Below are 27,500 nucleotides of genomic sequence, written 5' to 3'. Positions count from 1 at the left end.
TATATATCTGTCTCTCTCTCTCTCCACTTCTCTCTCTCCCTCTCTCTCTATATATATATCTGTTTCTCTCTCTCTCCCTCTCTCTCTCTCCATATATATATATGTCTCTCTCTCTCTCCACTTCTCTCTCTTTCTGTCCCTCTCCCTATCTATCTCTCTTCCTCTGCCTCCATCTCTCTGTCTCTCTCTCTCTATCCCCCTTCCTTTTTAATTCCTCCCTCCCCACCTGTCTCCTCTTATTTCCCATTCTCTCTCTCTCTCCACTTCTCTCCCTCTCTCTCTATATCTCTCTCTCTCTCTCTCCTTGATTCCTGTTTCTCTTGCCCCTCTCTCCTCACCAACTCGATCTCAACCAGCACTTTAAAACCCTTACAATTCTCCTCCACTTCCCTTCTAACAAAAAAACTCCAGGGTGAGGGACGGTTATGTTCATAATCAGTTTATTATTTGGTACTTTTTAACTGCTGCACGGATTTATAAGATATAAACAAAGCAAATTAAATGCTGAAACACCCGCAGGGAGGTTGCAAGGGCTGCGATTTTGTATGATAAGATCTAGATGCATCTTTGCTGAGGAGAGAGGGAGTTAAGTCAAGTCAATGCATTTGTAACTTCAGAATATTTATTTTTCCCAATTACAAGAAAACTGCGCACAAAATATTTACACCCTTCATGGTGGGACTTGCAATAATGTTTGCTGAACAAGAATTGGCTACAGATATAATATATAATATACAATATACAGCCGCTAATGCAATCTATTATAGAACTGTTTAATGACCCGGTCCCCCTGGTTTATTATAATATAGCCGGCTGCAGTGTTTGAGATAAGCAGCGGGTTCAATGCTGGTTTGGGACTCAGTGTCTCCTTGGTGCACAGACCCTCTCACACCAGCCCGGGCTGGACAGTCAATCCCACCCCGGCACAGGCAGCAATCATCCCGTCCCTCCAAATAATCTGCTCGCCTCTGAAATGGGTTTGAAAGCACAAGGAATTAATCTCTCTCTCTCTCTCTCTGTTTCTCACTGTCTTTCTCTCTCTCCCTCTCTCTCTCCCTGTCTTTCTTTCTCAGTCTCTCTCTGTCTCTCTCTCTGTTTCTCTCTGTCTCTCTCTCTCTTTCTCAGCCTCTCTCTCTCTCACTTTCTCTCTCTCCGTCTCTCAGCCTCTCTCTCTCTCTCTCACTTTCTCTCTCTCAGTCTCTCAGCCTCTCTCCCTCTCTGTCTTTTTTCTCCGTCTCTCTCTGTCCGTCTCAGTCTCTCATTGTCTTTCTCTCTCTCTGTCTTTCTGTCTTTCTCCCTCCCTCTCTCTCTCTGTCTCTATCTGTCTCTCTCTCCCTGTCACTCTCTCTCTCTCTCTGTCTTTCTCAGTCTCTCTCTCTATCTTTCTCCATCTCTCAGTCTGTCTCTCTTTCTCCGTCTCTAAGTCTGTCTCTCTCACTTTCTCTCTCTCCCTGTCTCTGGCTGTCTTTCTTTCTTTCTCCGTCTCTCAGTCTGTCTCTCTCCCTCTCTCTTTTTTCTCCGTCTCTCTCTGTCCGTCTCAGTCTCTCATTGTCTTTCTCTCTCTCTCTCTTCCTTTCTCTCTCTCTCCCTGTCACTCTCTCTCTCTATCTTTCTCCATCTCTCAGTCTGTCTCTCTCTGTCTCTCTCCGTCTCTCTCTCCCTCTCTGTCTTTCTGTCTTTCTCAGTCTGTCTCTCTCTGTCTCTCTCCGTCTCTCTCTCCCTGTCTCTCTCTCTGCCTCTCTCAGTCTGTCTCTCTCTCAGTCTGTCTCTCTGCCTCTCTCTGTCTCTCTCTCCCTCTCTGTCTTTCTGTCTTTCTCAGTCTGTCTCTCTCTCTGCCTCTCTCAGTCTGTCTGTCTCTCTCTGCCTCTCTCAGTCTGTCGCTCTCTCTCAGTCTGCCTCTCTGTCTCTCTCTCTGCCTCTCTCAGTCTGTCTGTCTCTCTCTGCCTCTCTCAGTCTGTCGCTCTCTCTCAGTCTGCCTCTCTGTCTCTCTCTCTGCCTCTCTCAGTCTGTCTGTCTCTCTCTGCCTCTCTCAGTCTGTCGCTCTCTCTCAGTCTGTCTCTCTGCCTCTCTCAGTCTGTCTCTCTGCCTCTCTCAGTCTGTCTCTCTGCCTCTCTCAGTCTGTCTGTCTCTCTCTGCCTCTCTCAGCCTGTCGCTCTCTCTCAGTCTGTCTCTCTGTCTCTCTCAGTCTGTCTCCCTCAGTCTGTCTTTCTCAGTCTGTCTGTCTCTGCGTCTCTCTGTTTCTGTGTCTTTCCGTTTCCCTCTGAGTGTCTCTACCTCCCTTTGTGTGTCCCTCTGTCTCTCTGTCTCAGCCGCTCTCTTTCTCTCTCTCTCTCTTTGTCTCTGTCTCTCTCTCTCCATCACTCTCTCTCTCTCTCTCACTCTTTCTCCGTTCCATTCATTTAACGTTTCACCATCCATGTCTTAAATTGTCTCCCTTTCCCTCTCGTTTCTCGCCATCCCTCTATCTCCCTCTCTCACTGTCACACATTCTCTCCTGTCTCCTTCCCTTGCTCGCCCTGCAGGTCTCTTGATAATCCCACTTCGACAACACACAATGAAATGCAGGATGGACGTGTCCCTCTGACCCACCCCCCCAAAAAAAAAAGATAAAAGCGCCTCGCTTGACCATAACTCGTTGTTTTTTTTGCAAATATACAATTTTCATCAGACCATCCCCTGGGTGTCTCCTCGTCTTGCTGTAGCCCCTTCACTGAGAAACCACCCAGACACACAAGGAAAAGGGGAGAGGAAGAAGCCTCTCTCAGTCTGAATCCCTTAACACCAAGGGGACTAAAAATTCACACACACTGGGCGAAAGTTAAATACATTTTAAAACAAAATCACTGTCTGCATTTGCAGAGCAGATTGGAATAGAGAATTCAGTGGGAAATCCCTTATTGTTTTGGGAAGGGGGAAAGAAGGGAATTGTTCTCCCCCCTCTCAAGAAAAATTTAATGACAGCAAAGGTTATAAAAAGCACACACACACAAATAATGCAATGCAGTTTTAAAGGGGGAAAAAAGACTTTTGCTTTACACAAACAATCTACTTTGCTTTGGAAATCAATAACAATCTGAGCTGCCAATGGATTAAACGCAACGCTCTCATTCCTCTGTGTGTCTCTTTTACAGAAAGACGATGCAGGAGGGGAGGGTGGGATGAATGGGAAAGGTCGGGAGTGAGGGGACACACACACACACACACACACAGAGCAAAAAAAATAGGTACTCTCTAAATTTATTATTGACTTACAATGCAAAGAAATAAATCAGTTGAGGACAAATACACATTCTCTCAATTTATTAATCGCAATGCAAGTAAATAAAATCCAGCATTAAGCAGCAAATACAAAAAAAAATGGGTATTTTCTTAATTTATTAATTGCAAAGCAAATTAATAAACTGTAGGATTCTAAATGCCTTTGCAAAAATTTGAAATAAGGGGTATTCTCTCGATTTTATTAATTGCAATGCAAATTGATAAACTGTAGGATTCTAAATGCCTTTGCAAAAAATTAATAAAAGGGGTATTCTCCCGATTTTATTAATTGCAATGCAAATTAATAAATTGTAGGATTCTAAATGCCTTTGCAAAAATTTAATGAAAGGGGTATTCTCTCGATTTTATTAATTGCAATGCAAATTAATAAACTGTAGGATTCTAAATGCCTTTGCAAAAATTTAATAAAAGGGGTATTCTCTCGATTTTATTAATTGCAATGCAAACAAATAACATTTAGGATTCGATTGGAGATCACTGTAAACACACACACACACACACACACAAAACAAGCCTTGCATTTTTTATTATTATTTCCTTCCTCTCTCCCCCTCTTCCCCCCAAAAAAACCACCACCTTTCTTGACACCAATTGTTAAAACGTTATGAAGTCCACACACACACACACACACACACACAGTGTGCACAATTGCCTTTTTTTGGAATTTCGATTGCACAACTGAAATTAAACATTTAAAGCGACAACAGCACCTCTTCTTTTGGTTTTAATAATAATAATAGATAAAAGGAAAAAAAAAAAATCGATGGAGTTGATTGTGTACTTACAGACTCCGCGGGAAGTGAGTGAGCAGGGCTTTAAAATCGATGAGGGTAATTTTGTTCCTTCCTTTTTGCAATTTGAGTTTTTTTTTGTTAAAGTCCTTATATTATTATTATTTTTTTTTTTGGTGATTAATTTGTTTCTGGTTTTTTTTTAAATTTTTTTTCACCTTCTCTCTCTTTATCTCTCCCCTGTCACACTCTGTCTCTCTCTCTCTTCCTTTTATTTTCATTGATTCGCCCACAATCTGCCAATGGATCTCTTTACCCAGTGCAATCCCCATTCACACTCACACACAATGAGATAATCAATAAGACACACAGGCAGGCACTGCGCCTGCGCCGGCCGCCCTCCCCTCCCCCCGGTGCCCGCTGGGACTTGTAGTCTCTCTCCCCCCCGCAGCCGCCGCCCGCCCGGCCGCGGACTACAAGTCCCACAAGGCGCACGGCCCGGAGCCCCGGGCGCATGCGCGCGGAGGAGGTGGGAGCGCTGAGGCTGACGGGAGTTGTAGTCTCTGGCTCGTCTCCCTGGCTGGCTGGCTTGAGAGTGTGTGTGGGGGGGGGGTTTCTTCACACTCGGTGCTTGCACACTCGCTCGGTGCTTGCACACTCGCTCACTGCACACTCACTCACTCACTGCACACTCACTCACTCCATGCACACACTCACTCACTGCACACTCACTCACTCCATGCACACACTCACTCACTGCACACTCAGTCACTGCACACTCACTCACACCCTGCACACTCACTCATTGCACACTCACTCACTCCATGCACACACTCACTCACTGCACACTCACTCACTCCATGCACACACTCACTCACTGCACACTCAGTCACTGCACACTCACTCACACCCTGCACACCCACTCATTGCACACTCACTCACACCCTGCACACTCACTCATTGCACACTCACTCCATGCACACTCACTCCCACTCTGCACACTCACTCCACACTCACTCCATGCACACTCACTCCACACTCACTCCATGCACACTCACTCCACACTCACTCCCTGAACACTCACTCCTCCCTCCACTCACCTCCACTCCCTCACTCCACACACTCCCTCACTCTCTCCCTGCACTCCAACCTTTACACTCCCTGCACACTCACCCCTCCCTCCCTCCCTCTACACACCTCTCCCTCCGCTCCCTGCACTCGCCTCACTCCACACAATACCCTCCCTCCACTCCACTCCACTTCACTCCCTCCATACACCTCTCCTGCACTATCTCCCTTCCTCTACTCCCTCCCTCCTTCCTCCACTCCGTCCCTCCACACACTCACCTCTACCTCCCTCCCTCCCTCCACTCCAATCCACTCCCTCCTCTCCACTCCACTCCCTCCCTCCCTCCACACACCCCATCATGTGTGATTGTGTCAATGTGTGTGATTATGTCAGTGTGTCAGCCATGAACAGTCGGACCAGAGGACGTGGTCTGTGCTTGAAGTGGGGGGTGGTAATTGTCTGGTAGAAAGCGGTTCTGATGAACCTTTATATAAAACACTGGTTCGACCACAACTGGAGAATTGTGTCCAGTTCTGGGCACCGCACTTTAGGAAAGATGCCAAGGCCTTAGAGAGGGTGCGGAGGAGATTTACTAGAATGGTTCCAGGGATGAGGGACTGTAGTTACGTGGAGAGACTGGAGAAGCTGGGGTTGTTCTCCTTGGAACAGAGAAGGTTGAGAGGAGATTTGATCGAGGTGTTCAAAATCAGGAAGGGTCTGGACAGAGTAGATCGAGAGAAACTCTTCCCATTGGCGGAAGGGTCAAGAACCAGAGGATTTAAGGTGATTGGCAAAAGAACCAAAGGCGGGACATGAGGAGAAACATTTTTACCCAGCGAGTGGTTCTGATCTGGAATGCACTGCCCGAGGGGGTGGTGGAGGCAGATTCAATCATGGCCTTCAAAAGGGAACTGGATAAATACTTGAAAGGGAAAAAATGCGCAGGGTTACAGGGATAGGACGGGGGGGAGGGAGTGGGACCAGCTGGATTGCTCTTGCAGAGAGCCGGCACGGACCCCGACGGGCCGAACGGCCTCCTTCCGTGCTGGAACCGTTCTGTGATTCTAGCTCAGTGGCACCACCCTCGCCTTTGACGTCTGGAAGGTCCAGTCCAGCAGCACAACAATCCGGGGCTGACGCTTCAGTTCAGGTACGGAGGGAGCGCCGCACTGTCGGAGAGTACCGCCTTTCGGGATGAGACGGTAAACCGAGGGCCCCGTCTGCCCCTCTCGGGTGGAGGTGTAAAAGATCCCAGGGCCGCTATTGGAAGAAGAGCATCATTAAAACCGATTATGCGGTCATTTATCTCAGTGCTGTTTGTGGGATCTTGCTGTGCGCAGATCGGCTGCCGCGTTTCCTTACGTTACAATAGAAAAGTACTCCCTTGGCTTTGGGACGTCCTGAGATGGTGTGAGGTACTATATATATATATATCAAAGTTCTTCCTTTCCAATTCAAAACTACTTTGCAGAAACATTACTGTGAGCGAGCAATGGACCTGTGCAACGGGGCTCCCGAGGGAGACAGTGAGAGCAGTTCGTATTGATTTATTCAAATGCCAAACGAGATCGATTTTCTTTCGGAAAACAACATCTCGGGGGAAGAGAGAGCCCAGGAGTAATTTGGGGACATGAGGTGACGGGAATTGGAGCAGGCGCGGGAGGAACAGGCGACTTTGGACCAATGGCTGCCCCTCCAATGGTTTTCCCCTCACCTCATGTCTGGGTCTGTTGGAGACTCGTTGATGGGCGATCGATGGCCCTGATCAGTCAACAACTCCATTACCCTTGGATCACACGGCGACCAGGGTGGGAGAAGGGGAAGCAGATGAGCCTCTGGGTCTTTCTCGGGACAGCAGCTTCTATGATTCGACGGGGCTGAATGGCCTTCTCCTGTTCCTATGTTGCATCGGACTAGAGCACAGAAACAGGCCGTTCGGCCCAACGGGTCCGTGCTGGCGTTTATGCTGCACGCGAGCCTCCTCCCTCTCTACTCCATCTCACCATCTCCTTCTATTCCTCTCTCCCTCGTGTGTTTATCGAGCTTCCCCTTAAATCCATCCGCACTATTCACCTCAACCACTCCCTGTGGGAGCGAGTTCCACATTCTCACCGCTCTCTGGGGAAAGAAGTTTCTCCCGATTGGATTTATTCGTGACTATCTTATATTGATGGCCCCCCTAGTTCTGGTCTCCCCCCACAATTGGAAATATCTTCTCTACGTCTACCCTATCGAACCCTTTCATTGTCTTAAAGACCTCGATCAGGTCACCCCTCGGTCTTCTCTTTTCCAGCAAATTTACTGCCGTGTTCCCTACATTACAAGTGACCACCCTTCGAAAATACTTCATTGACTGTGAAGCCCATTTGAGACGCCCTGCGCGCAGTGCAACGTATAAATCCAAGTCTAACTTTCATGATCCAGACCGACACTCCCAGTGCAGTACTGAGTAGGAGGATGCGGTCGTATGCTAACAATATGATTCACACTCTGACACTATCACCCACACTCCCTGACACGCTCACGTGCTGACGCTACCCGCCACCCTCTGGCACGCTCGCTCACCCCAGGGCGCTGCGTCACCCTCCGACGGTAACTGTCGTCACGTGCTGACACTATCGCTCGCTCCCCGACACTGCTCACTCGGCAGCTGCCACCCGCACGCTGACGTGATCACAACTTGTGATACCCTGACGCTATCACACCCTCTGACACTATCGCTCGCACTCTGACTTTATCACGCACGTTTCCGATGCTCTCAGACGCTGGAGCTATCACTCACACGCGGACACGATCACATGCTCTGACACTATTACCTACTCTGACACACACACACGTACACCGACACACTCGCACACTTTGTCATCTCATATACTGACACTATCATGCACACTTTGATGCGATCAGCTGTCACATGCCAACACTATCACTTAGTGTAATACTCTGACACAGTCACTCTGACACACACTAACTCCCCCAGACACACTCACGCTCATTCCCACTCTGACACATTCGCACTCTGACACACTCACACTCTGATACACACATGCTGGCACACTCACACTCTGATGCACTCACTCTGATACACACTAACTCCCCCGACACACTCATGCTCATTCCCACTGACACATTCGTACTCTGACACACTCACACTCTGATAAACACATGCTGACACACTCACACTCTGACACACATACACACTCTGACACACACACTCTGATAAATCCACACTCTGACACACTCACACTTTGATAAATCCAAACTCTGACACACACACTCTGATAAATCCACACTCTGACACACTCACACTCTGATAAATCCAAACTCTGATCACACACACACTCTGATAAATCCACACATTGACACACTCACACTCTGATAAATCCAAACTCTGACACACACACTCTGATAAATTCACACTCTGACACACTCACACTCTGATAAATCCAAACTCTGATCACACACACACTCTGATAAATCCACACATTGACACACTCACACTCTGATAAATCCACACTCTGACACACTCACACTCTGATAAATCCACACTCTGACACACTCACACCCTGATAAATCCACACTCTGACACACTCACACTCTGATAAATCCACACATTGACACACTCACACTCTGATAAATCCACACTCTGACACACTCACACTCTGATAAATCCACACTCTGACACACTCACAGTCCGATAAACCCACACTCTGACACACTCACACCCTGATAAATCCACACTCTGACACACTCACACCCTGATAAATCCACACTCTGACACACTCACACTCTGATAAACCCACACTCTGACACACTCACACTCTGATAAATCCACACTCTGACACACTCACACTCCGATAAACCCACACTCTGACACACTCACACCCTGATAAATCCACACATTGACACACTCACACCCTGATAAATCCACACTCTGACACACTCACACTCTGATAAACCCACACTCTGACACACTCACACTCTGATAAATCCACACTCTGACACACTCACACTCTGATAAACCCACACTCTGACACACACATACTGATAAATCCACACTGATCACACTCACACTGATAAACCCACACTCTGACACACTCACACTCTGACAAATCCACACTCTGACACACTCACACTCTGATAAATCCACACTCTGACACACTCACACTCTGACACACTCACACTCTGATAAACCCACACTCTGATCACACTCACACACTGTTAAACCCACACTCTGACAAACTCACACTCTGATAAACCCAAACTCTGACACACTCACACTCTGATAAACCCACACTCTGACACACTCACACTCTGACACATTCACACTCTGATAAACCCACACTCTGATCACACTCACACACTGTTAAATCCACACTCTGACAAACTCACACTCTGATAAACCCACAATCTGACACACTCACACTCTGATAAACCCAAACTCTGACACACTCACACTCTGATAAACCCACACTCTGACACACTCACACTCTGACACACTCACAGTCCGATAAACCCACACACTGACACACTCACACACTGTTAAATCCACACTCTGACAAACTCACACTCTGATAAACCCACAATCTGACACACTCACACTCTGATAAACCCAAACTCGGACACACTCACACTCTGATGAATCCACACACTGACACACTCACACTCTGATAAATCCACACACTGACACACTCACACTCTGATAAACCCAAACTCGGACACACTCACACTCTGATAAACCCACACTCTGACACACTCACACTCTGATAAACCCACAATCTGACACACTCACACTCTGATAAACCCAAACTCTGACACACTCACACTCTGATAAACCCACACTCTGACACACTCACACTCTGACACACTCACAGTCCGATAAACCCACACACTGACACACTCACACACTGTTAAATCCACACTCTGACACACTCACACTCTGATAAACCCACACTCTGACACACTCACACTCTGATAAACCCAAACTCTGACACACTCACACTCTGATAAACCCACACTCTGACAAACTCACACTCTGATAAACCCACACTCTGACACACTCACACTCTGATAAACCCAAACTCTGACACACTCACACTCTGATAAACCCACACTCTGACAAACTCACACTCTGATAAACCCACAATCTGACACACTCACACTCTGATAAACCCACAATCTGACACACTCACACTCTGATAAACCCAAACTCGGACACACTCACAGTCCGATAAATCCACACTCTGACACACTCACACTCTGATAAACCCACAATCTGACACACTCACACTCTGATAAACCCAAACTCTGACACACTCACACTCTGATAAACCCACACTCTGACACACTCACACTCTGACACACTCACAGTCCGATAAACCCACACACTGACACACTCACACACTGTTAAATCCACACTCTGACAAACTCACACTCTGATAAACCCACAATCTGACACACTCACACTCTGATAAACCCAAACTCGGACACACTCACACTCTGATGAATCCACACACTGACACACTCACACTCTGATAAATCCACACACTGACACACTCACACTCTGATAAACCCAAACTCGGACACACTCACACTCTGATAAACCCACACTCTGACACACTCACACTCTGATAAACCCACAATCTGACACACTCACACTCTGATAAACCCAAACTCTGACACACTCACACTCTGATAAACCCACACTCTGACACACTCACACTCTGACACACTCACAGTCCGATAAACCCACACACTGACACACTCACACACTGTTAAATCCACACTCTGACACACTCACACTCTGATAAACCCACACTCTGACACACTCACACTCTGATAAACCCAAACTCTGACACACTCACACTCTGATAAACCCACGCTCTGACAAACTCACACTCTGATAAACCCACACTCTGACACACTCACACTCTGATAAACCCAAACTCTGACACACTCACACTCTGATAAACCCACACTCTGACAAACTCACACTCTGATAAACCCACAATCTGACACACTCACACTCTGATAAACCCACAATCTGACACACTCACACTCTGATAAACCCAAACTCGGACACACTCACAGTCCGATAAATCCACACTCTGACACACTCACACTCTGATAAACCCACAATCTGACACACTCACACTCTGATAAACCCAAACTCTGACACACTCACACTCTGATAAACCCACACTCTGACACACTCACACTCTGACACACTCACAGTCCGATAAACCCACACACTGACACACTCACACACTGTTAAATCCACACTCTGACAAACTCACACTCTGATAAACCCACAATCTGACACACTCACACTCTGATAAACCCAAACTCGGACACACTCACACTCTGATGAATCCACACACTGACACACTCACACTCTGATAAATCCACACACTGACACACTCACACTCTGATAAACCCAAACTCGGACACACTCACACTCTGATAAACCCACACTCTGACACACTCACACTCTGATAAACCCACAATCTGACACACTCACACTCTGATAAACCCAAACTCTGACACACTCACACTCTGATAAACCCACACTCTGATAAACCCACACTCTGACACACTCACACTCTGATAAACCCACAATCTGACACACTCACACTCTGATAAACCCAAACTCTGACACACTCACACTCTGATAAACCCACACTCTGACAAACTCACACTCTGATAAACCCACAATCTGACACACTCACACTCTGATAAACCCACAATCTGACACACTCACACTCTGATAAACCCAAACTCGGACACACTCACACTCTGATAAACCCACACTCTGACACACTCACACTCTGATAAACCCACAATCTGACACACTCACACTCTGATAAACCCACAATCTGACACACTCACACTCTGATAAACCCACACTCTGACACACTCACACTCTGACACACTCACAGTCCGATAAACCCACACACTGACACACTCACACTCTGATAAACCCACAATCTGACACACTCACACTCTGATAAACCCAAACTCGGACACACTCACACTCTGATAAATCCACACTCTGACACACTCACACTCTGACAGACTCACACTCTGATAAACCCAAACTCGGACACACTCACACTCTGATAAATCCACACTCTGACACACTCACACTCTGATAAACCCACACACTGACACACTCACACTCTGATAAATCCACACTCTGACACACTCACACTCTGATGAACTCACACTCTGGCTGTGCACAAGGGGGCGGGGTTACACGGAGGGCGGAGCTACACAAGGGGGCGGGGCGGGGCCGCGGCGTTATTGCGCGCGGGGGGCGGGGCTACAGACTGGGGGCGGGGCCGCGGCGGTGTTACGCAGGGCGGGGCGGGGCTGCACAGGGTGGGCGGGGCTAGTGTCCCTCGCGCTCTTCCGGTGGAGCGGACTCCAACTGCCGGAGAGCGAGCGGGGGACGGCGCGTGCGCGGCGGAGACTCTGGGCCGGAGAGTCTGAGGTGAGACCCGGGAAGGAGGAGAGTGTGGGCCCGGGAGGAGAAGGGGGTTCATCACCCTCACCCTCACCCCCTCACCCTCACCCTCACTCACTCACCCTCACCCTCACTCACCCCTCACCCTCACCCTCACCCCCTCACTCACCCTCACCCTCACCCCCTCACCCTCACCCTCACCCCTCACCCTCACCCTCACCCTCACCCCCTCACCCTCACCCTCACCCCCTCACCCTCACTCACCCCCTCCCTCACCCCCTCACCCTCACCCTCACCCCCTCACCCTCCTCACCCCCTCACACCCCCCCTCACACCCTCACCCTCACTCACCCTCACCCTCACCCCCTCACCCTCACCCTCACCCCCTCACCCTCCTCACCCCCTCACACCCCCCCTCACACCCTCACCCTCACTCACCCTCACCTCACCCTCACCCCCTCACCCTCACTCACCCTCACCTCACCCTCACCCCCTCACCCTCACTCACTCACCCTCACCCTCACCCCCTCACCCTCACTCACCCCTCCCTCACCCCCTCACCCTCACCCTCACCCCCTCACCCTCACCCCCTCACCCCCACCCCCTCACCCTCCCCTCACTCACCCTCACCCTCACCCTCACTCTCACTCTCACCCTCACCCTCACCCTCACTCACCCCCTCACCCTCACTCACCCTCACCCCTCACCCTCACCTCACTCACCCTCACCCTCACCCTCACCCCCTCACCCTCACCCCCTCACCCTCACCCTCACTCACCCTCCCCTCACCCCCTCACCCTCACCCCCTCACCCTCACCCCCTCACCCTCACCCCCTCACCCTCAACCCCTCACCCTCACCCACTCACCCTCACCCCCTCACCCTCACCCCCTCACCCTCACCCTCACTCACCCTCACCCTCACCCCCTCACCCTCACCCCCTCACCCTCACCCCCTCACCCTCACCCCCTCACCCTCACTCACCTCACCCTCACTCACCTCACCTCACCCTCACCCTCACTCACCCCCTCACACACCCCTCACCCTCACCCTCACTCACCCTCACCCTCACTCACCCTCACCCTCACTCACCCTCACCTCACCCTCACCTCACTCACCTCACCCTCACCTCACTCACCTCACCCTCACTCACCCTCACCCTCACTCACCCTCACCCTCACTCACCCTCACCTCACCCTCACCTCACTCACCTCACCCTCACCTCACTCACCTCACCCTCACTCACCCTCACCCTCACTCACCCCTCACCCCCTCACCTCACCCTCATCCCCCTCACCCCCTCACACCCCTCACCCTCACTCACCCTCACCCTCACTCTCACCCTCACCCTCACTCACCCTCACCGTCACCTCACTCACCCTCACACTCACCTCACCCTCACTCACTCACTCACCCTCACTCACCCTCACCCTCACTCACCCTCACTCTCACCCTCACCCTCACCCTCACCCTCACACACCCTCACCCTCACTCACCCTCACCCTCACTCTCACCCTCACCCTCACTCACCTCCTCACCCCCTCACCCTCACCCCCTCACCCTCACCCTCACACCCTCACCCCCTCACTCACCCTCACCCTCACACCTTCACCTCACCCTCACTCACCCTCACCCTCACTCACCCTCACCCTCACTCACCTCACCCTCACCTCACTCACCCTCACCCTCCTCACCCCTCACCCTCCTCACCCCCTCACACCCCCCTCACACCCTCACCCTCACTCACCCTCACCTCACCCTCCCTCACCCTCACTCACTCACCCTCACCCCCTCACCCTCACCCCCTCACTCACCCTCACCCCTCACCCCTCACCCTCTCCCTCACTCACCCTCACCCTCTCACTCACCCTCACCCCCTCACACCCCTCACCCTCACCCCCTCACTCACCCTCACCCCCTCACACCCCTCACCCTCACCCCCTCACTCACCTCACCCCCTCACACCCCTCACCCTCACCCCCTCACTCACCCTCACCCCCTCACACCCCTCACCCTCACCCCCTCACTCACCCTCACCCCCTCACTCACCCTCACCCTCACCCCCTCACTCACCCTCACCCCCTCACACCCCTCACCCCTCACTCACCCTCACCCCCTCACCCTCACCCCCTCACTCACCCTCATCCTCATCCCCTCCCTCACCCTCACCCCCTCACTCACCCTCACCCCCTCACTCACCCTCACCCCTTCACTCACCCTCACCCTCACCCCCTCACTCACCCTCACCCCCTCACTCACCCTGACCCTCACCTCACACCCCCTCACTCACCCTCACCCCTCACACCCTCACCCTCACTCACCCTCACCCCCTCACTCACCCTCACCTCACCCCCCCTCACACCCCCCTCACCCCCTCACTCACCCTCACCCTCACCCCCTCACTCACCCTCACCTCACACCCCCCCTCACCCCCTCCCTCACCCATCACCCTCACCCTCACCCCCACCCCCTCAACCCCACCCCTCACACTCACACCCCTCACCCTCACCCCTCACTCACCCTCACCCCCACTCACCCCTCACTCACCCCCTCACACCCCCCCTCACCCCCTCCCTCACCACCCCTCACCCCCTCCCTCACCCTCACCCCCACCCCCTCACCCTCACCACCTCACCCTCTCACCCTCACCCTCCACCACCCTCACCCTCACCCTCACCCCCTCCCTCACCCCATCACCCTCACCCTCACCCTCACACCCCCTCACCCTCACCCTCTCACCTCACCCCCCCTCCTCACCCCCCCTCCCTCACCCCCCCTCCCTCACCCTCTCCCTCACCCCCCTCCCTCACCCCCCTCCCTCACCCCCTCCCTCACCCACCCTCTCACCCTCACCCACCCTCTCACCCTCACCCCCCTCCCTCACCCCCCTCCCTCACCACCCCTCCTCACCACCCCTCCCTCACCCCCCTCCCTCACCCTCACCCCCCCTCCCTCACCCCCCTCCCTCACCCCCCTCCCTCACCCTTCTCCCTCACCCTCACCCCCTCACCCTCACCCCCTCACCCTCACCCCCCCTCCCTCACCCCCCTCCCCACCCCCCCTCCCTCACCCCCTCCCTCACCCTCACCCCCCTCCCTCACCCCCCTCCCTCACCCCCCTCCCTCACCCTTCTCCCTCACCCTCACCCCCTCACCCTCACCCTCACCCTCACCCCCCCTCCCTCACCCCCCTCCCTCACCCCCTCCTCACCCCCCTCCCTCACCCCCTCCCTCACCCCCTCACCCTCACCCACCCTCTCACCCTCACCCCCCTCTCCTCACCCCCCTCCCTCACCACCCCTCCCTCACCACCCCTCCCTCACCCCCCTCCTCACCCCCCTCCTCACCCTCACCCCCCCTCCCTCACCCCCCCTCCCTCACCCCCCTCCCTCACCCCCCTCCCTCACCCCCTCACCCTCACCCACCCTCTCACCCTCACCCGCCTCTCCCTCACCCCCCTCCCTCACCACCCCTCCCTCACCACCCCTCCCTCACCCCCCTCCCTCACCCCCCTCCCTCACCCCCCTCCCTCACCCCCCTCCCTCACCCCCCTCCCTCACCCTTCTCCCTCACCCTCACCCCCTCACCCTCACCCCCTCACCCTCACCCTCACCTCACCCTCACCCCCCCTCCCTCACCCCCCCTCACCCCCCCTCCCTCACCCCCCTCCCTCACCCTCACCCCCCCTCCCTCACCCCCCTCCCTCACCCCCCTCCCTCACCCTTCTCCCTCACCCTCACCCCCTCACCCTCACCCTCACCCTCACCCCCCCTCCCTCACCCCCTCCCTCACCCCCCTCCCTCACCCCCCTCCCTCACCCCCCTCCCTCACCCCCTCACCCTCACCCACCCTCTCACCCTCACCCCCCTCTCCCTCACCCCCCTCCCTCACCACCCCTCCCTCACCACCCCTCCCTCACCCCCCTCCCTCACCCCCCTCCCTCACCCTCACCCCCCCCACCCTCACCCCCCCTCCCTCACCCCTCCTCCCTCACCCCCCTCCCTCACCCTTCTCCCTCACCCTCACCCCCTCACCCTCACCCCCTCACCCTCACCCCCCCTCCCTCACCCCCCCTCCCACACCCCCCTCCCTCATCCCCCTCCCTCACCCCCTCCCCCGCACATCAGTGGGTGGGCTTTCTCCCCCTCCCCCCAAGGGTCGGTGACCAGAGGACACGGATTTAAGGCGATCGGGGAAAGAGCCAGAGGGGGAGATGAGGAGAATGTTTTTTTTACGCAGCGAGTTGTGATGATCTGGAATTCACTGCCTGAAAGGGCGGTGGGAGCAGATTCAATAATAACTTTCAAAAGGGAATTGGAGAAATACTCGAAGGGAAAAAATTACAGGGATAGGGGGAAAGAGCAGGGGGGGAGTGAGGGACTAATTGGACAGCTCTTTCAAAGAGCCAGCACAGGCACGAGGGGCCGAGTGGCCTCCTCCTGTGCCGTACGGCTCTCCGAACCGGTGTGATTGAACCCTTCCTGCCTGCAGATCACCCGCGGAGGAGGGATGTCCATCGAGGTGGAACGCAAGTTCCGGGTGAGGGAGGACACGGAGGAGAGGCTGAGGGCGATGGGGGCGGCCTGTCGAGGCACTTCCAGCTTCCGGGACTGCTACTTTGACACAGAGGACCACCGGCTGACTGCGGCGGACCATTGGCTCAGGACCCGGGACGGCCGCTGGCAGCTGAAGACCCCGGCGGGCGGGAGCGGGCGTGTCGGACCCCCGGGCACCACCCGCTACCGGGAGACGGAGTCGGAGGCGGACATCGTGGCCCTGCTGCTCCCGCTGCTGCTGCCCGAGCGCCTCCCCCTCCGGGAGAGGGGGTGGCAGGAGGAGGAGGAGGAGGGGGAGGGGAGCGGGCGGGTGGAGGAGCTGGTGGGGGCCGTGCCCCTCCAGGTGTTCGCTTCCATCCTGACCGAGCGCAAGGTCTACGAGGTGGCGGCCGGAGGTCTCCGGGTGGACCTGGACCGGGCGAGCTTCGGGTACCAGGTGGGCGAGATCGAGGTGATGGTGGGCGGAGAGGACGAGATCCCGGCCGCCCTGTCCCGCATCCAGGAGCTCGCCAGCAAGCTAGGTGGGAATCTCGGGGTCCGGGGGGGCAGTGGGGGGGTTTGGAAGGAGGGAGGGAGTCGGAGGGGAGAAGGGAGGGGTTGGCGCGAGTGGGATGTGGGAGCACGTGGGGATGGATGGAGGGAGGGGAGGGAAGTTTACAGTGGTGTCCCCCAGGGGTCAGTATCAGGACCACTGCTCTTTTTGAGATATATTAATGACCCGGACTTGGGTATAATTTCAAAGTTTGCAGATGACACGAAACTCGGAAATGTGGTAAACAATGTGGAGGATAGTAACAGACTTCAGGAGGACAGAGACAGACTGGGGAAATGGGCAGATACACGGCAGATGGAATTTAACACAGAGAAGTGTGAAGTGATTCATTTTGGGGGAGGAAGAATGAGGAGAGGCAAAATAAACTGAATGGTCCAATTTTAAAGGGGGTGCAGGAACAGAGAGACCCGGGGGGTGTGTGTACACAAATCTCTGAAGGTGGCAGGACAAGTGGAGAAGGCTGTTAAAAAAGCATCTGGGATCCTGGGCTTTATTAATAGAGGCACAGAGTACAAAAGCAAGGGAGTTATGCTAAACCCTTTATAAAACACTGGTTAGGGTCCCAGCTGGAGTATTGGGTCCAATTCTGGGCAACGCACTTTAGGAAGGATGTCAGGGCCTTAGAGAGGGTGCGGAGGAGATTTACTAGAATGGTTCCAGGGACGAGGGACTTCAGTGATGTGGAGAGACTGGAGAGACTGGGATTGTTCTCCTCAGAGCAGAGAAGGTTAAGGGGAGATTTGATCGAGGGGTTCAAAATCAGGAAGGGTTTTGAGAGAGTCAATAAGGAGAGACTGTTTCCAGGGGGCAGGAGGGTCGGTGACCAGAGGACACGGATTTAAGGCGATCGGGGAAAGAGCCAGAGGGGGAGATGAGGAAACATTTTTTTACGCAGCGAGTTGTGATGATCTGGAATTCACTGCCTGAAAGGGCGGTGGAAGCAGATTCAATAATAACTTTCAAAAGGGGAATTGGAGAAATACTTGAAGGGAAAAAATTTCCAGGGCTACAGGAAAAAAGCAGGGGGAGAGTGGGATTAATTGGATAGATCTTTCAAAGAGCCAGCACAGGCACGAGGGGCCGAGTGGCCTCCTCCTGTGCTGCACCCTCGATGATAAAGGGTGCGGGATTTTCTCTCCGCCGATGTTCCAGTTACGAGTTCGAGCTGAATATCAGATCTCCGCAACGACTGGCATTTGTACAGCACCTTTGACCTCGTAGAAAATGTCCCCAAGGAGCTTCACAGGAGCGTAATCTGACCCCGAACCCCGTAAGGAGATATTAGGACAGGTGACCAAAAGCTCGGTCAGAGAGGTCGGTTTAAGGAGCGTCTTAAAGGAGGAGAGAGAGAGGCGGAGAGGTTTAGGGAGGGAATTCCAGAGCTCAGGGCCCCGACATCGATCCCGTTTTCCCCCTCCCGCCCTGTGCTCGCTGACCTACGCTGGCTCCCGGTCCACCAACACCTCCATTTTAAAATTCCCGTCCTTGTTTTCAAATCCCTCCATGGCCCTCGTCCCCCCTCCCTATCTCTGTAACCCCCTCCAGCCCTCCGAGATCTCCGCGCTCCTCCGATTCTGGCCTCTTGCTCATCCCCTCCCCCCCCGATTTTAATCCCTCCACCATTGGCGGCCGTGCCTTCAGCCGCCTCGGCCCCTAAGCTCTGGAATTCCCTCCCTAAACCTCTCCGCCTCTCTCTTCTCCTTTTCAGACGCTGCTTAAAACCTACCTCTTTGACCGAGCTTTTGGTCACCTGTCCTAATATCTCCTTATGTGGCTCAGAGTCACATTTAGTCTGATTTACACTCCTGGTTGGGGGGAGGTTTTACTACATTAAAGGCCGCTGTAGAAATGCAAGTTGTTAAGGAGAGGTTATTTGGTAAGGGTTTTCAAAGTTCGGACGGGATGAGACACAGTAGATAGAAACAGCGGGTATGATATAATTTGTGCAATAGTGCAAAATGGGTGCCAGCAAATTGGCTGTCTTTTATATTTTTTCCGATTGTTTTTATTATCATTGAATTCAATTAAGTATTTATTCAGGGTCTCACAGACCCCGGTGAGTGGGGAATATCCTGCAGTATTCAGGGTCTCTCACGGACCCCGGTGAGTGGGGAATAATCCTGCAGTATTCAGGGTCTCTCACGGACCCCGGTGAGTGGGGAATATCCTGCAGTATTTATTCAGGGTCTCTCACGGACCCCGGTGAGTGGGGAATATCCTGCAGTATTTATTCAGGGTCTCACAGACCCCGGTGAGTGGGGAATATCCTGCAGTATTTATTCAGGGTCTCACAGACCCCGGTGAGTGGGGGATTATCCTGCAGTATTTATTCAGGGTCTCACGGACCCCGGTGAGTGGGGAATATCCTGCAGTATTTATTCAGGGTCTCTCACGGACCCCGGTGAGTGGGGGATTATCCTGCAGTATTTATTCAGGGTCTCTCACGGACCCCTGTGAGTGGGGGATCATCCTGCAGTATTTATTCAGGGTCTCACAGACCCCGGTGAGTGGGGGATTATCCTGCAGTATTTATTCAGGGTCTCTCACAGACCCCGGTGAGTGGGGAATATCCTGCAGTATTTATTCAGGGTCTCACAGACCCCGGTGAGTGTGGGGAATATCCTGCAGTATTTATTCAGGGTCTCTCACGGACCCCTGTGAGTGGGGGATCATCCTGCAGTATTTATTCAGGGTCTCACGGACCCCGGTGAGTGGGGCATATCCTGCAGTATTTATTCAGGGTCTCACGGACCCCGGTGAGTGGGGAATATCCTGCAGTATTTATTCAGGGTCTCTCACAGACCCCGGTGAGTGGGGAATATCCTGCAGTATTTATTCAGGGTCTCACAGACCCCGGTGAGTGGGGAATATCCTGCAGTATTTATTCAGGGTCTCTCACGGACCCCTGTGAGTGGGGGATCATCCTGCAGTATTTATTCAGGGTCTCACGGACCCCGGTGAGTGGGGAGGGGGGGATATATATTGTATGGACTTATTATCCATGGATTTTATACTGGATGTGCCATGGCGAAACCTGAGGGAGGTGCGAGAGCAGCAGAATGAGAGGAGGGAGGGGCGGTGAAGGGGCCACTGTGTATTATCAGATTTTTGCTCAATTTTAAATTATCCCACTCCCCAACCATCCTCCTCCTCCTCCAGCACCCCCCTCAGTGTTTAGGGGCGCTGCCCAGCTCTCCCCCCATCCCTGCCATGCCATACTCTATGGGCAATATTCCCTCGTCCAGACCTGCCGCTCACTCGCCTCCCCGGAGGTCCTGCGGAATTTCCCACTCCGTCTCGGAGCGATCGACCTGTCTGGTGGAGCGGATACAGGAACGGGCTTGCGTTAATACACAGCGTCACTTCGCCACCACTGGACAGCCCGAAGCGTTTCAGGGCCAGCAAACTGCTTTTTTCTTCTCCGCCCCCCCCACCCCCCCCGGAGTGTTACAGTGAGGTGACGGTATCGCCAGCTCCCCCGGTTTTCTCTGCTCTGAGCTGGAACGATGTATCTGCTGATTCGATTCGCTTCTGTTTAAATGCCCTGACCCTCTGCCCCTTCCCACTGAGATCTTTGATCCTTTGACGGCTGTCGCTAACCTCTAATCCTGCAAACTCTCCCTCTGGGACCCATTAGGCAGCAGCAGCAGCAGCATGAGCTTCTCGAATCAGCTGATGGGTGGCCCGGCCGACACCCATCCCCTCCCCTCACCACACCCCCACCCTCCCGAATATCATCACTCCCTTTGTCAGCCTCTGAGCTTTGCCCAATCCCAGGCTGCAAGGCCTGGTACTGGGCCAGTTCATTGGTTGTTCACTAATTGTCCCCTTTCACTACTGTTCACTAATTGTCCCCTTTCACTGTTGTTCACTAATTGTCCCCTTTCACTACTGTTCACTAATTGTCCCCTTTCACTGTTGTTCACTAATTGTCCCCTTTCACTACTGTTCACCAATTGCCCCCTTTCACTACTGTTCACCAATTGTCCCCTTTCACTACTGTTCACTAATTGTCCCCTTTCACTGTTGTTCACTAATTGTCCCCTTTCACTGTTGTTCACTAATTGTCCCCTTTCACTACTGTTCACTAATTGCCCCCTTTCACCGTTGTTCACTAATTGCCCCCTTTCGCTACTGTTCACTAATTGTCCCCTTTCACTACTGTTCACTAATTGTCGCTTTTCCCTACTGTTCACTAATTGTCCCCTTTCACTGTTGTTCACTAATTGTCCCCTTTCACTGTTGTTCACTAATTGTCGCTTTTCCCTACTGTTCACCGATTGCCCCCTTTCGCTCCCGTTCACCGATTGCCCCCTTTCGCTCCCGTTCACCGATTGCCCCCTTTCGCTCCTGTTCACCGATTGCCCCCTTTCGCTCTCGTTCACCGATTGCCCCCTTTCGCGCTCGTTCACCGATTGCCCCCTTTCGCTCCCGTTCACCGATTGCCCCCTTTCGCTCTCGTTCACCGATTGCCCCCTTTTGCTCCCGTTCACCGATTGCCCCCTTTCGCGCTCGTTCACCGATTGCCCCCTTTTGCTCCCGTTCACCGATTGCCCCCTTTCGCGCTCGTTCACCGATTGCCCCCTTTCGCTCCCGTTCACCGATTGCCCCCTTTCGCTCCCGTTCACCGATTGCCCCCTTTCGCTCTCGTTCACCGATTGCCCCCTTTTGCTCCCGTTCACCGATTGCCCCCTTTCGCTCTCGTTCACCGATTGCCCCCTTTTGCTCCCGTTCACCGATTGCCCCCTTTCGCTCTCGTTCACCGATTGCCCCCTTTTGCTCCCGTTCACCGATTGCCCCCGTTCGCTCCCGTTCACCGATTGCCCCCTTTCGCTCTCGTTCACCGATTGCCCCCTTTTGCTCCCGTTCACCGATTGCCCCCTTTTGCTCCCGTTCACCGATTGCCCCCTTTCGCTCTCGTTCACCGATTGCCCCCTTTTGCTCCCGTTCACCGATTGCCCCCTTTCGCTCCCGTTCACCGATTGCCCCCTTTCGCTCCCGTTCGCCGATTACCCCCTTTCGCGCTCGTTCACCGATTGCCCCCTTTCGCTCCCGTTCACCGATTGCCCCCTTTCGCTCCCGTTCACCGATTGCCCCCTTTCGCACTCGTTCACCGATTGCCCCCTTTCGCTCCCGTTCACCGATTGCCCCCTTTTGCTCCCGTTCACCGATTGCCCCCTTTCGCTCCCGTTCACCGATTGCCCCCTTTCGCTCCCGTTTGCCGATTGCCCCCTTTCGCTCCTGTTCACCGATTGCCCCCTTTCGCTCCCGTTTGCCGATTGCCCCCTTTCGCTCCCGTTCACCGATTGCCCCCTTTTGCTCCCGTTCACCGATTGCCCCCTTTCGCTCCCGTTCACCGATTGCCCCCTTTCGCTCTCGTTCGCCGATTGCCCCCTTTCGCTCCCGTTTGCCGATTGCCCCCTTTCGCGCTCGTTCACCGATTGCCCCCTTTCGCTCCTGTTCACCGATTGCCCCCTTTCGCTCTCGTTCACCGATTGCCCCCTTTCGCTCCCGTTCACCGATTGCCCCCTTTCGCGCTCGTTCACCGATTGCCCCCTTTCGCTCCCGTTCACCGATTGCCCCTTTCGCTCCCGTTCACCGATTGCCCCCTTTCGCTCCCGTTCACCGATTGCCCCCTTTCGCTCTCGTTCACCGATTGCCCCCTTTCGCTCCCGTTCACCGATTGCCCCCTTTCGCTCCCGTTCACCGATTGCCCCCTTTCGCTCCCGTTCACCGATTGCCCCCTTTCGCTCCCGTTCACCGATTGCCCCCTTTCGCTCCCGTTCACCGATTGCCCCCTTTCGCTCCCGTTCACCGATTGCCCCCTTTCGCTCCCGTTCACCGATTGCCCCCTTTCGCTCCCGTTCGCCGATTACCCCCTTTCGCGCTCGTTCACCGATTGCCCCCTTTCGCTCCCGTTCACCGATTGCCCCCTTTCGCTCTCGTTCGCCAATTTCCCCCTTTCGCTCCCGTTCACCGATTGCCCCCTTTCGCTCTCGTTCACCGATTGCCCCCTTTCGCTCCTGTTCACCGATTGCCCCCTTTCGCTCCTGTTCACCTATTGCCCCCTTTCGCTCCCGTTCACCGATTGCCCCCTTTCGCTCTCGTTCACCGATTGCCCCCTTTCGCGCTCGTTCACCGATTGCCCCCTTTCGCGCTCGTTCACCGATTGCCCCCTTTCGCTCCCGTTCACCGATTGCCCCCTTTCGCTCCCGTTCACCGATTGCCCCCTTTCGCTCCCGTTCACCGATTGCCCCCTTTCGCTCCCGTTCACCGATTGCCCCCTTTCGCTCTCGTTCGCCAATTTCCCCCTTTCGCTCCTGTTCACCAATTGCCCCCTTTCGCTCCCGTTCACCGATTGCCCCCTTTCGCTCCCGTTCGCCGATTGCCCCCTTTCGCTCCCGTTCACCAATTGCCCCCTTTCGCTCCCGTTCACCGATTGCCCCCTTTCGCTCTCGTTCACCGATTGCCCCCTTTCGCTCTCGTTCACCGATTGCCCCCTTTCGCTCCCGTTCACCGATTGCCCCCTTTCGCTCCCGTTCGCCAATTTCCCCCTTTCGCTCCTGTTCACCAATTGCCCCCTTTCGCTCCCGTTCACCGATTGCCCCCTTTCGCTCCCGTTCACCGATTGCCCCCTTTCGCGCTCGTTCACCGATTGCCCCCTTTCGCTCCCGTTCACCGATTGCCCCCTTTCGCGCTCGTTCACCGATTGCCCCATTTCGCTCCCGTTCACCGATTGCCCCCTTTCGCTCTCGTTCACCGATTGCCCCCTTTCGCTCCCGTTCACCGATTGCCCCCTTTTGCTCTCGTTCACCGATTGCCCCCTTTCGCTCCCGTTCACCGATTGCCCCCTTTCGCGCTCGTTCACCGATTGCCCCCTTTCGCTCTCGTTCACCGATTGCCCCCTTTCGCTCCCGTTCACCGATTGCCCCCTTTCGCGCTCGTTCGCCGATTACCCCCTTTCGCGCTCGTTCACTGATTGCCCCCTTTCGCTCCCGTTCACCGATTGCCCCCTTTCGCGCTCGTTCACCGATTGCCCCCTTTCGCTCTCGTTCACCGATTGCCCCCTTTCGCTCTCGTTCACCGATTGCCCCCTTTCGCTCCCGTTCACCGATTGCCCCCTTTCGCTCTCGTTCACCGATTGCCCCCTTTCGCGCTCGTTCACCGATTGCCCCCTTTTGCTCTCGTTCACCGATTGCCCCCTTTCGCTCTCGTTCACCGATTGCCCCCTTTCGCTCCCGTTCACCGATTGCCCCCTTTCGCGCTCGTTCACCGATTGCCCCCTTTCGCTCCCGTTCACCGATTGCCCCCTTTCGCGCTCGTTCACCGATTGCCCCCTTTCGCTCCCGTTCACCGATTGCCCCCTTTCGCTCTCGTTCACCGATTGCCCCCTTTCGCTCCCGTTCACCGATTGCCCCCTTTCGCGCTCGTTCACCGATTGCCCCCTTTCGCTCCCGTTCACCGATTGCACAGACTCGGCTTGTAATCCCTCGAGTGTAGAAGATTAAGGGGTGATCTTATCGAGGGATTTAAGATGATTAAAGGATTTGATAGGGTCGATGGAGAGAAACTATTTCCTCTGGTGGGGGGAGTCCAGAACATGGAGGGAGGGGCAGAACCTTAAAATTAGAGCCAGGGCCGTTCAGGGGTGATGTCAGGAAACACTTCCTCACACAAAGGGGAGCGGGAATCGGAGCGGAAGTTCAGATCAGCCACGATCTGATGGAATGGCGGAGCAGGCTCGAGGGGCTGAAACTGTGTTGGCCATCTCTGCTTGGACCCAATTCCTGGAGATTGGGAAAGGAACTGGAAAAATACCAGGAGGGGGGACAAAATTTGCAGGGCTACGGGGAAAGAGTCTGGGGGATGTTGGGGGGGGGTAGCGGGACCAGCTGAATTGCTCTTACAAAGAGCCGGCACGGGCTCGATGGGCCGAATGGCCCCCCCTCCCCCCCCAACAATCCGAACGCTTCATTACCTCAGTCGAGTAGCCTTTTATTCCCTGTTTGTCACAACCATCGATCAACGTGTTCAAAGACAGCGTTTCCCCCGCCCCCCCCCCCGATGAGGTTTTGCTCGCCGCAGCGGCCTGGAGGCTCGCCCCGCGTCCCCAGGAGACGCCAGGAGCAACCTTGGGGCTGAAGGGCCCCCTGCTGGCCTGTATTTCGAAGGGGGATGGAGTCTAAAAGCAGGGAAGTCGTGCTCCAACTGGACAGGGTGCTGGTGAGACCACACCTGGAGTCCTGCGTCCAGTTCTGGCGCCCTTATTTAAGGAGGCAGTTCAGAGAAGGTTCACTCGGTTGATTCCGGGTATGGAAGGGTTGTCTTATGAGGACAGATCGAACAGGTTGGGTCTACACTCATTGGGGTTCAGAAGAATGAGAGGAGATCTCATCGAAACATACAAGATTCTGAGGGGACTCGATGCTGAGAGGACGTTACCCCTCATGGGGGAATCTAAAACCAGGGGGCACAGTCTCGGAATGAGGGGTCGCCCGTTTAAGACGGAAAGGAGGAGGAATTTCTTCTCCCAGAGGGTCGTGAATCTTTGGAATTCTTTACCCCAAAAAGCCGGGGAGGCCGAGCCATCGAATACACTCAAGGCCGAGTTCGACCAATTGTCGATCAGCGAGGGAGTCAGAGGATATGGGGGAAAGTGGAGTTGAGGTAAAAAATCAGCCATGATCTCGTTAAATGGCGGAGCAGTAACGAGGGGCCGAATGGCCGACTCCTGCTCCTATCTCTCGGGGCCCTGTTCCTGCGTTTTCTGACCGTTGCCTTTGTGTTCCCCCCTCGCAGGTCTTGAAGATGCCGAGAGACAGCCCGGGAAGATGCACATGTACCTCCAACGGTACTGTCCGTTCCTCTTCCAGAAACTTCTGGACGCTCACGTCTTATAGCGGCCGGGCGGGGGGCAGGGGCTGGTTCTCGGCTGGGGGAACGTGGGTGGAGGGGAGAGTCAAGGGGCAGTCCGAATATACTCACAGGGAAAGAAAGATGTTGTATTTCTCCAGTACCTTTCACCACCTCAGGACGTCCCAAAGCTTCACCAGCCAATGAGGTATTTTTTGAAGAGTAGTCACTGTTGTAATGTAGGAAACGGAGCAGAGAATTTGCGCACAGCAAGATCCCACAAACGGCAGTGACCAGACGGTCTGCTTTTTGGGTGTTGGTTTGAGGGATAAATATCGGCCCCGGGATACACCGGGGAGAACTCCCCCCTGCTCGTCTTCCAATAGTGGCCGTGGGATCTTTTACGTCCTACCTGAGGGAGCCAGACGGGTCCCTCGGTTTAACGCCTCATCCCGAAAGACGGCCCCTCCGACAGTGCGGTGCTCCCTCGGTGCTGCCTCTCCGACAGTGCAGGGTCAGTGCTGAGGGAGCGCCGCGCCGTCGGAGGGTCGGTACTGAGGGAGCACCGCACCGTCGGAGGGTCGGTGCTGAGGGAGCGCCGCGCTGTCGGAGGGTCGGTACTGAGGGAGCGCCGCGCTGTCGGAGGGTCGGTGCTGAGGGAGCGCCGCACTGTCGGAGGGTCGGTGCTGAGGGAGCGCCGCACTGTCGGAGGGTCGGTACTGAGGGAGCGCCGCACTGTCGGAGGGGTCGGTACTGAGGGAGCGCCGCACTGTCGGAGGGTCGGTGCTGAGGGAGCGCCGCACTGTCGGAGGGTCGGTGCTGAGGGAGCGCCGCGCCGTCAGACGGTCAGTTCTGAGGGAGCGCCGCGCCGTCGGAGGGTCGGTACTGAGGGAGCGCCGCGCTGTCGGAGGGTCGGTACTGAGGGAGCGCCGCGCCGTCGGACGGTCAGTTCTGAGGGAGCGCCGCGCCGTCGGAGGGTCGGTACTGAGGGAGCGC

At 54.5% G+C, this 27,500-nt stretch overlaps 1 protein-coding gene across 1 annotated transcript in view; it reads left to right on the top strand.

Moving 5' to 3' along the window:
• Positions 1-12,471: 12,471 nt before the first annotated feature.
• The window catches only part of thtpa (thiamine triphosphatase), a 15,346-nt gene continuing 317 nt past the window's right edge, over positions 12,472-27,500 (top strand). The window contains exons 1-3 of the mRNA XM_067976993.1: positions 12,472-12,571; positions 17,034-17,619; positions 26,451-27,500. The exon at positions 26,451-27,500 is cut by the window's right edge and continues 317 nt beyond it. Of these exons, the coding sequence (XP_067833094.1) occupies positions 17,052-17,619; positions 26,451-26,551 (669 nt within the window). The 5' untranslated portion in view covers positions 12,472-12,571; positions 17,034-17,051 and the 3' untranslated portion in view covers positions 26,552-27,500. The remainder of the gene's footprint in view (positions 12,572-17,033; positions 17,620-26,450) is intronic.

This window comes from Heptranchias perlo, unplaced genomic scaffold (assembly GCF_035084215.1).
Source record: "Heptranchias perlo isolate sHepPer1 unplaced genomic scaffold, sHepPer1.hap1 HAP1_SCAFFOLD_118, whole genome shotgun sequence".
NCBI lineage: Eukaryota > Metazoa > Chordata > Chondrichthyes > Hexanchiformes > Hexanchidae > Heptranchias > Heptranchias perlo.
Note: the sequence above shows the minus strand (reverse complement) of the source record. Positions and strands in the feature narration are given on the sequence as shown.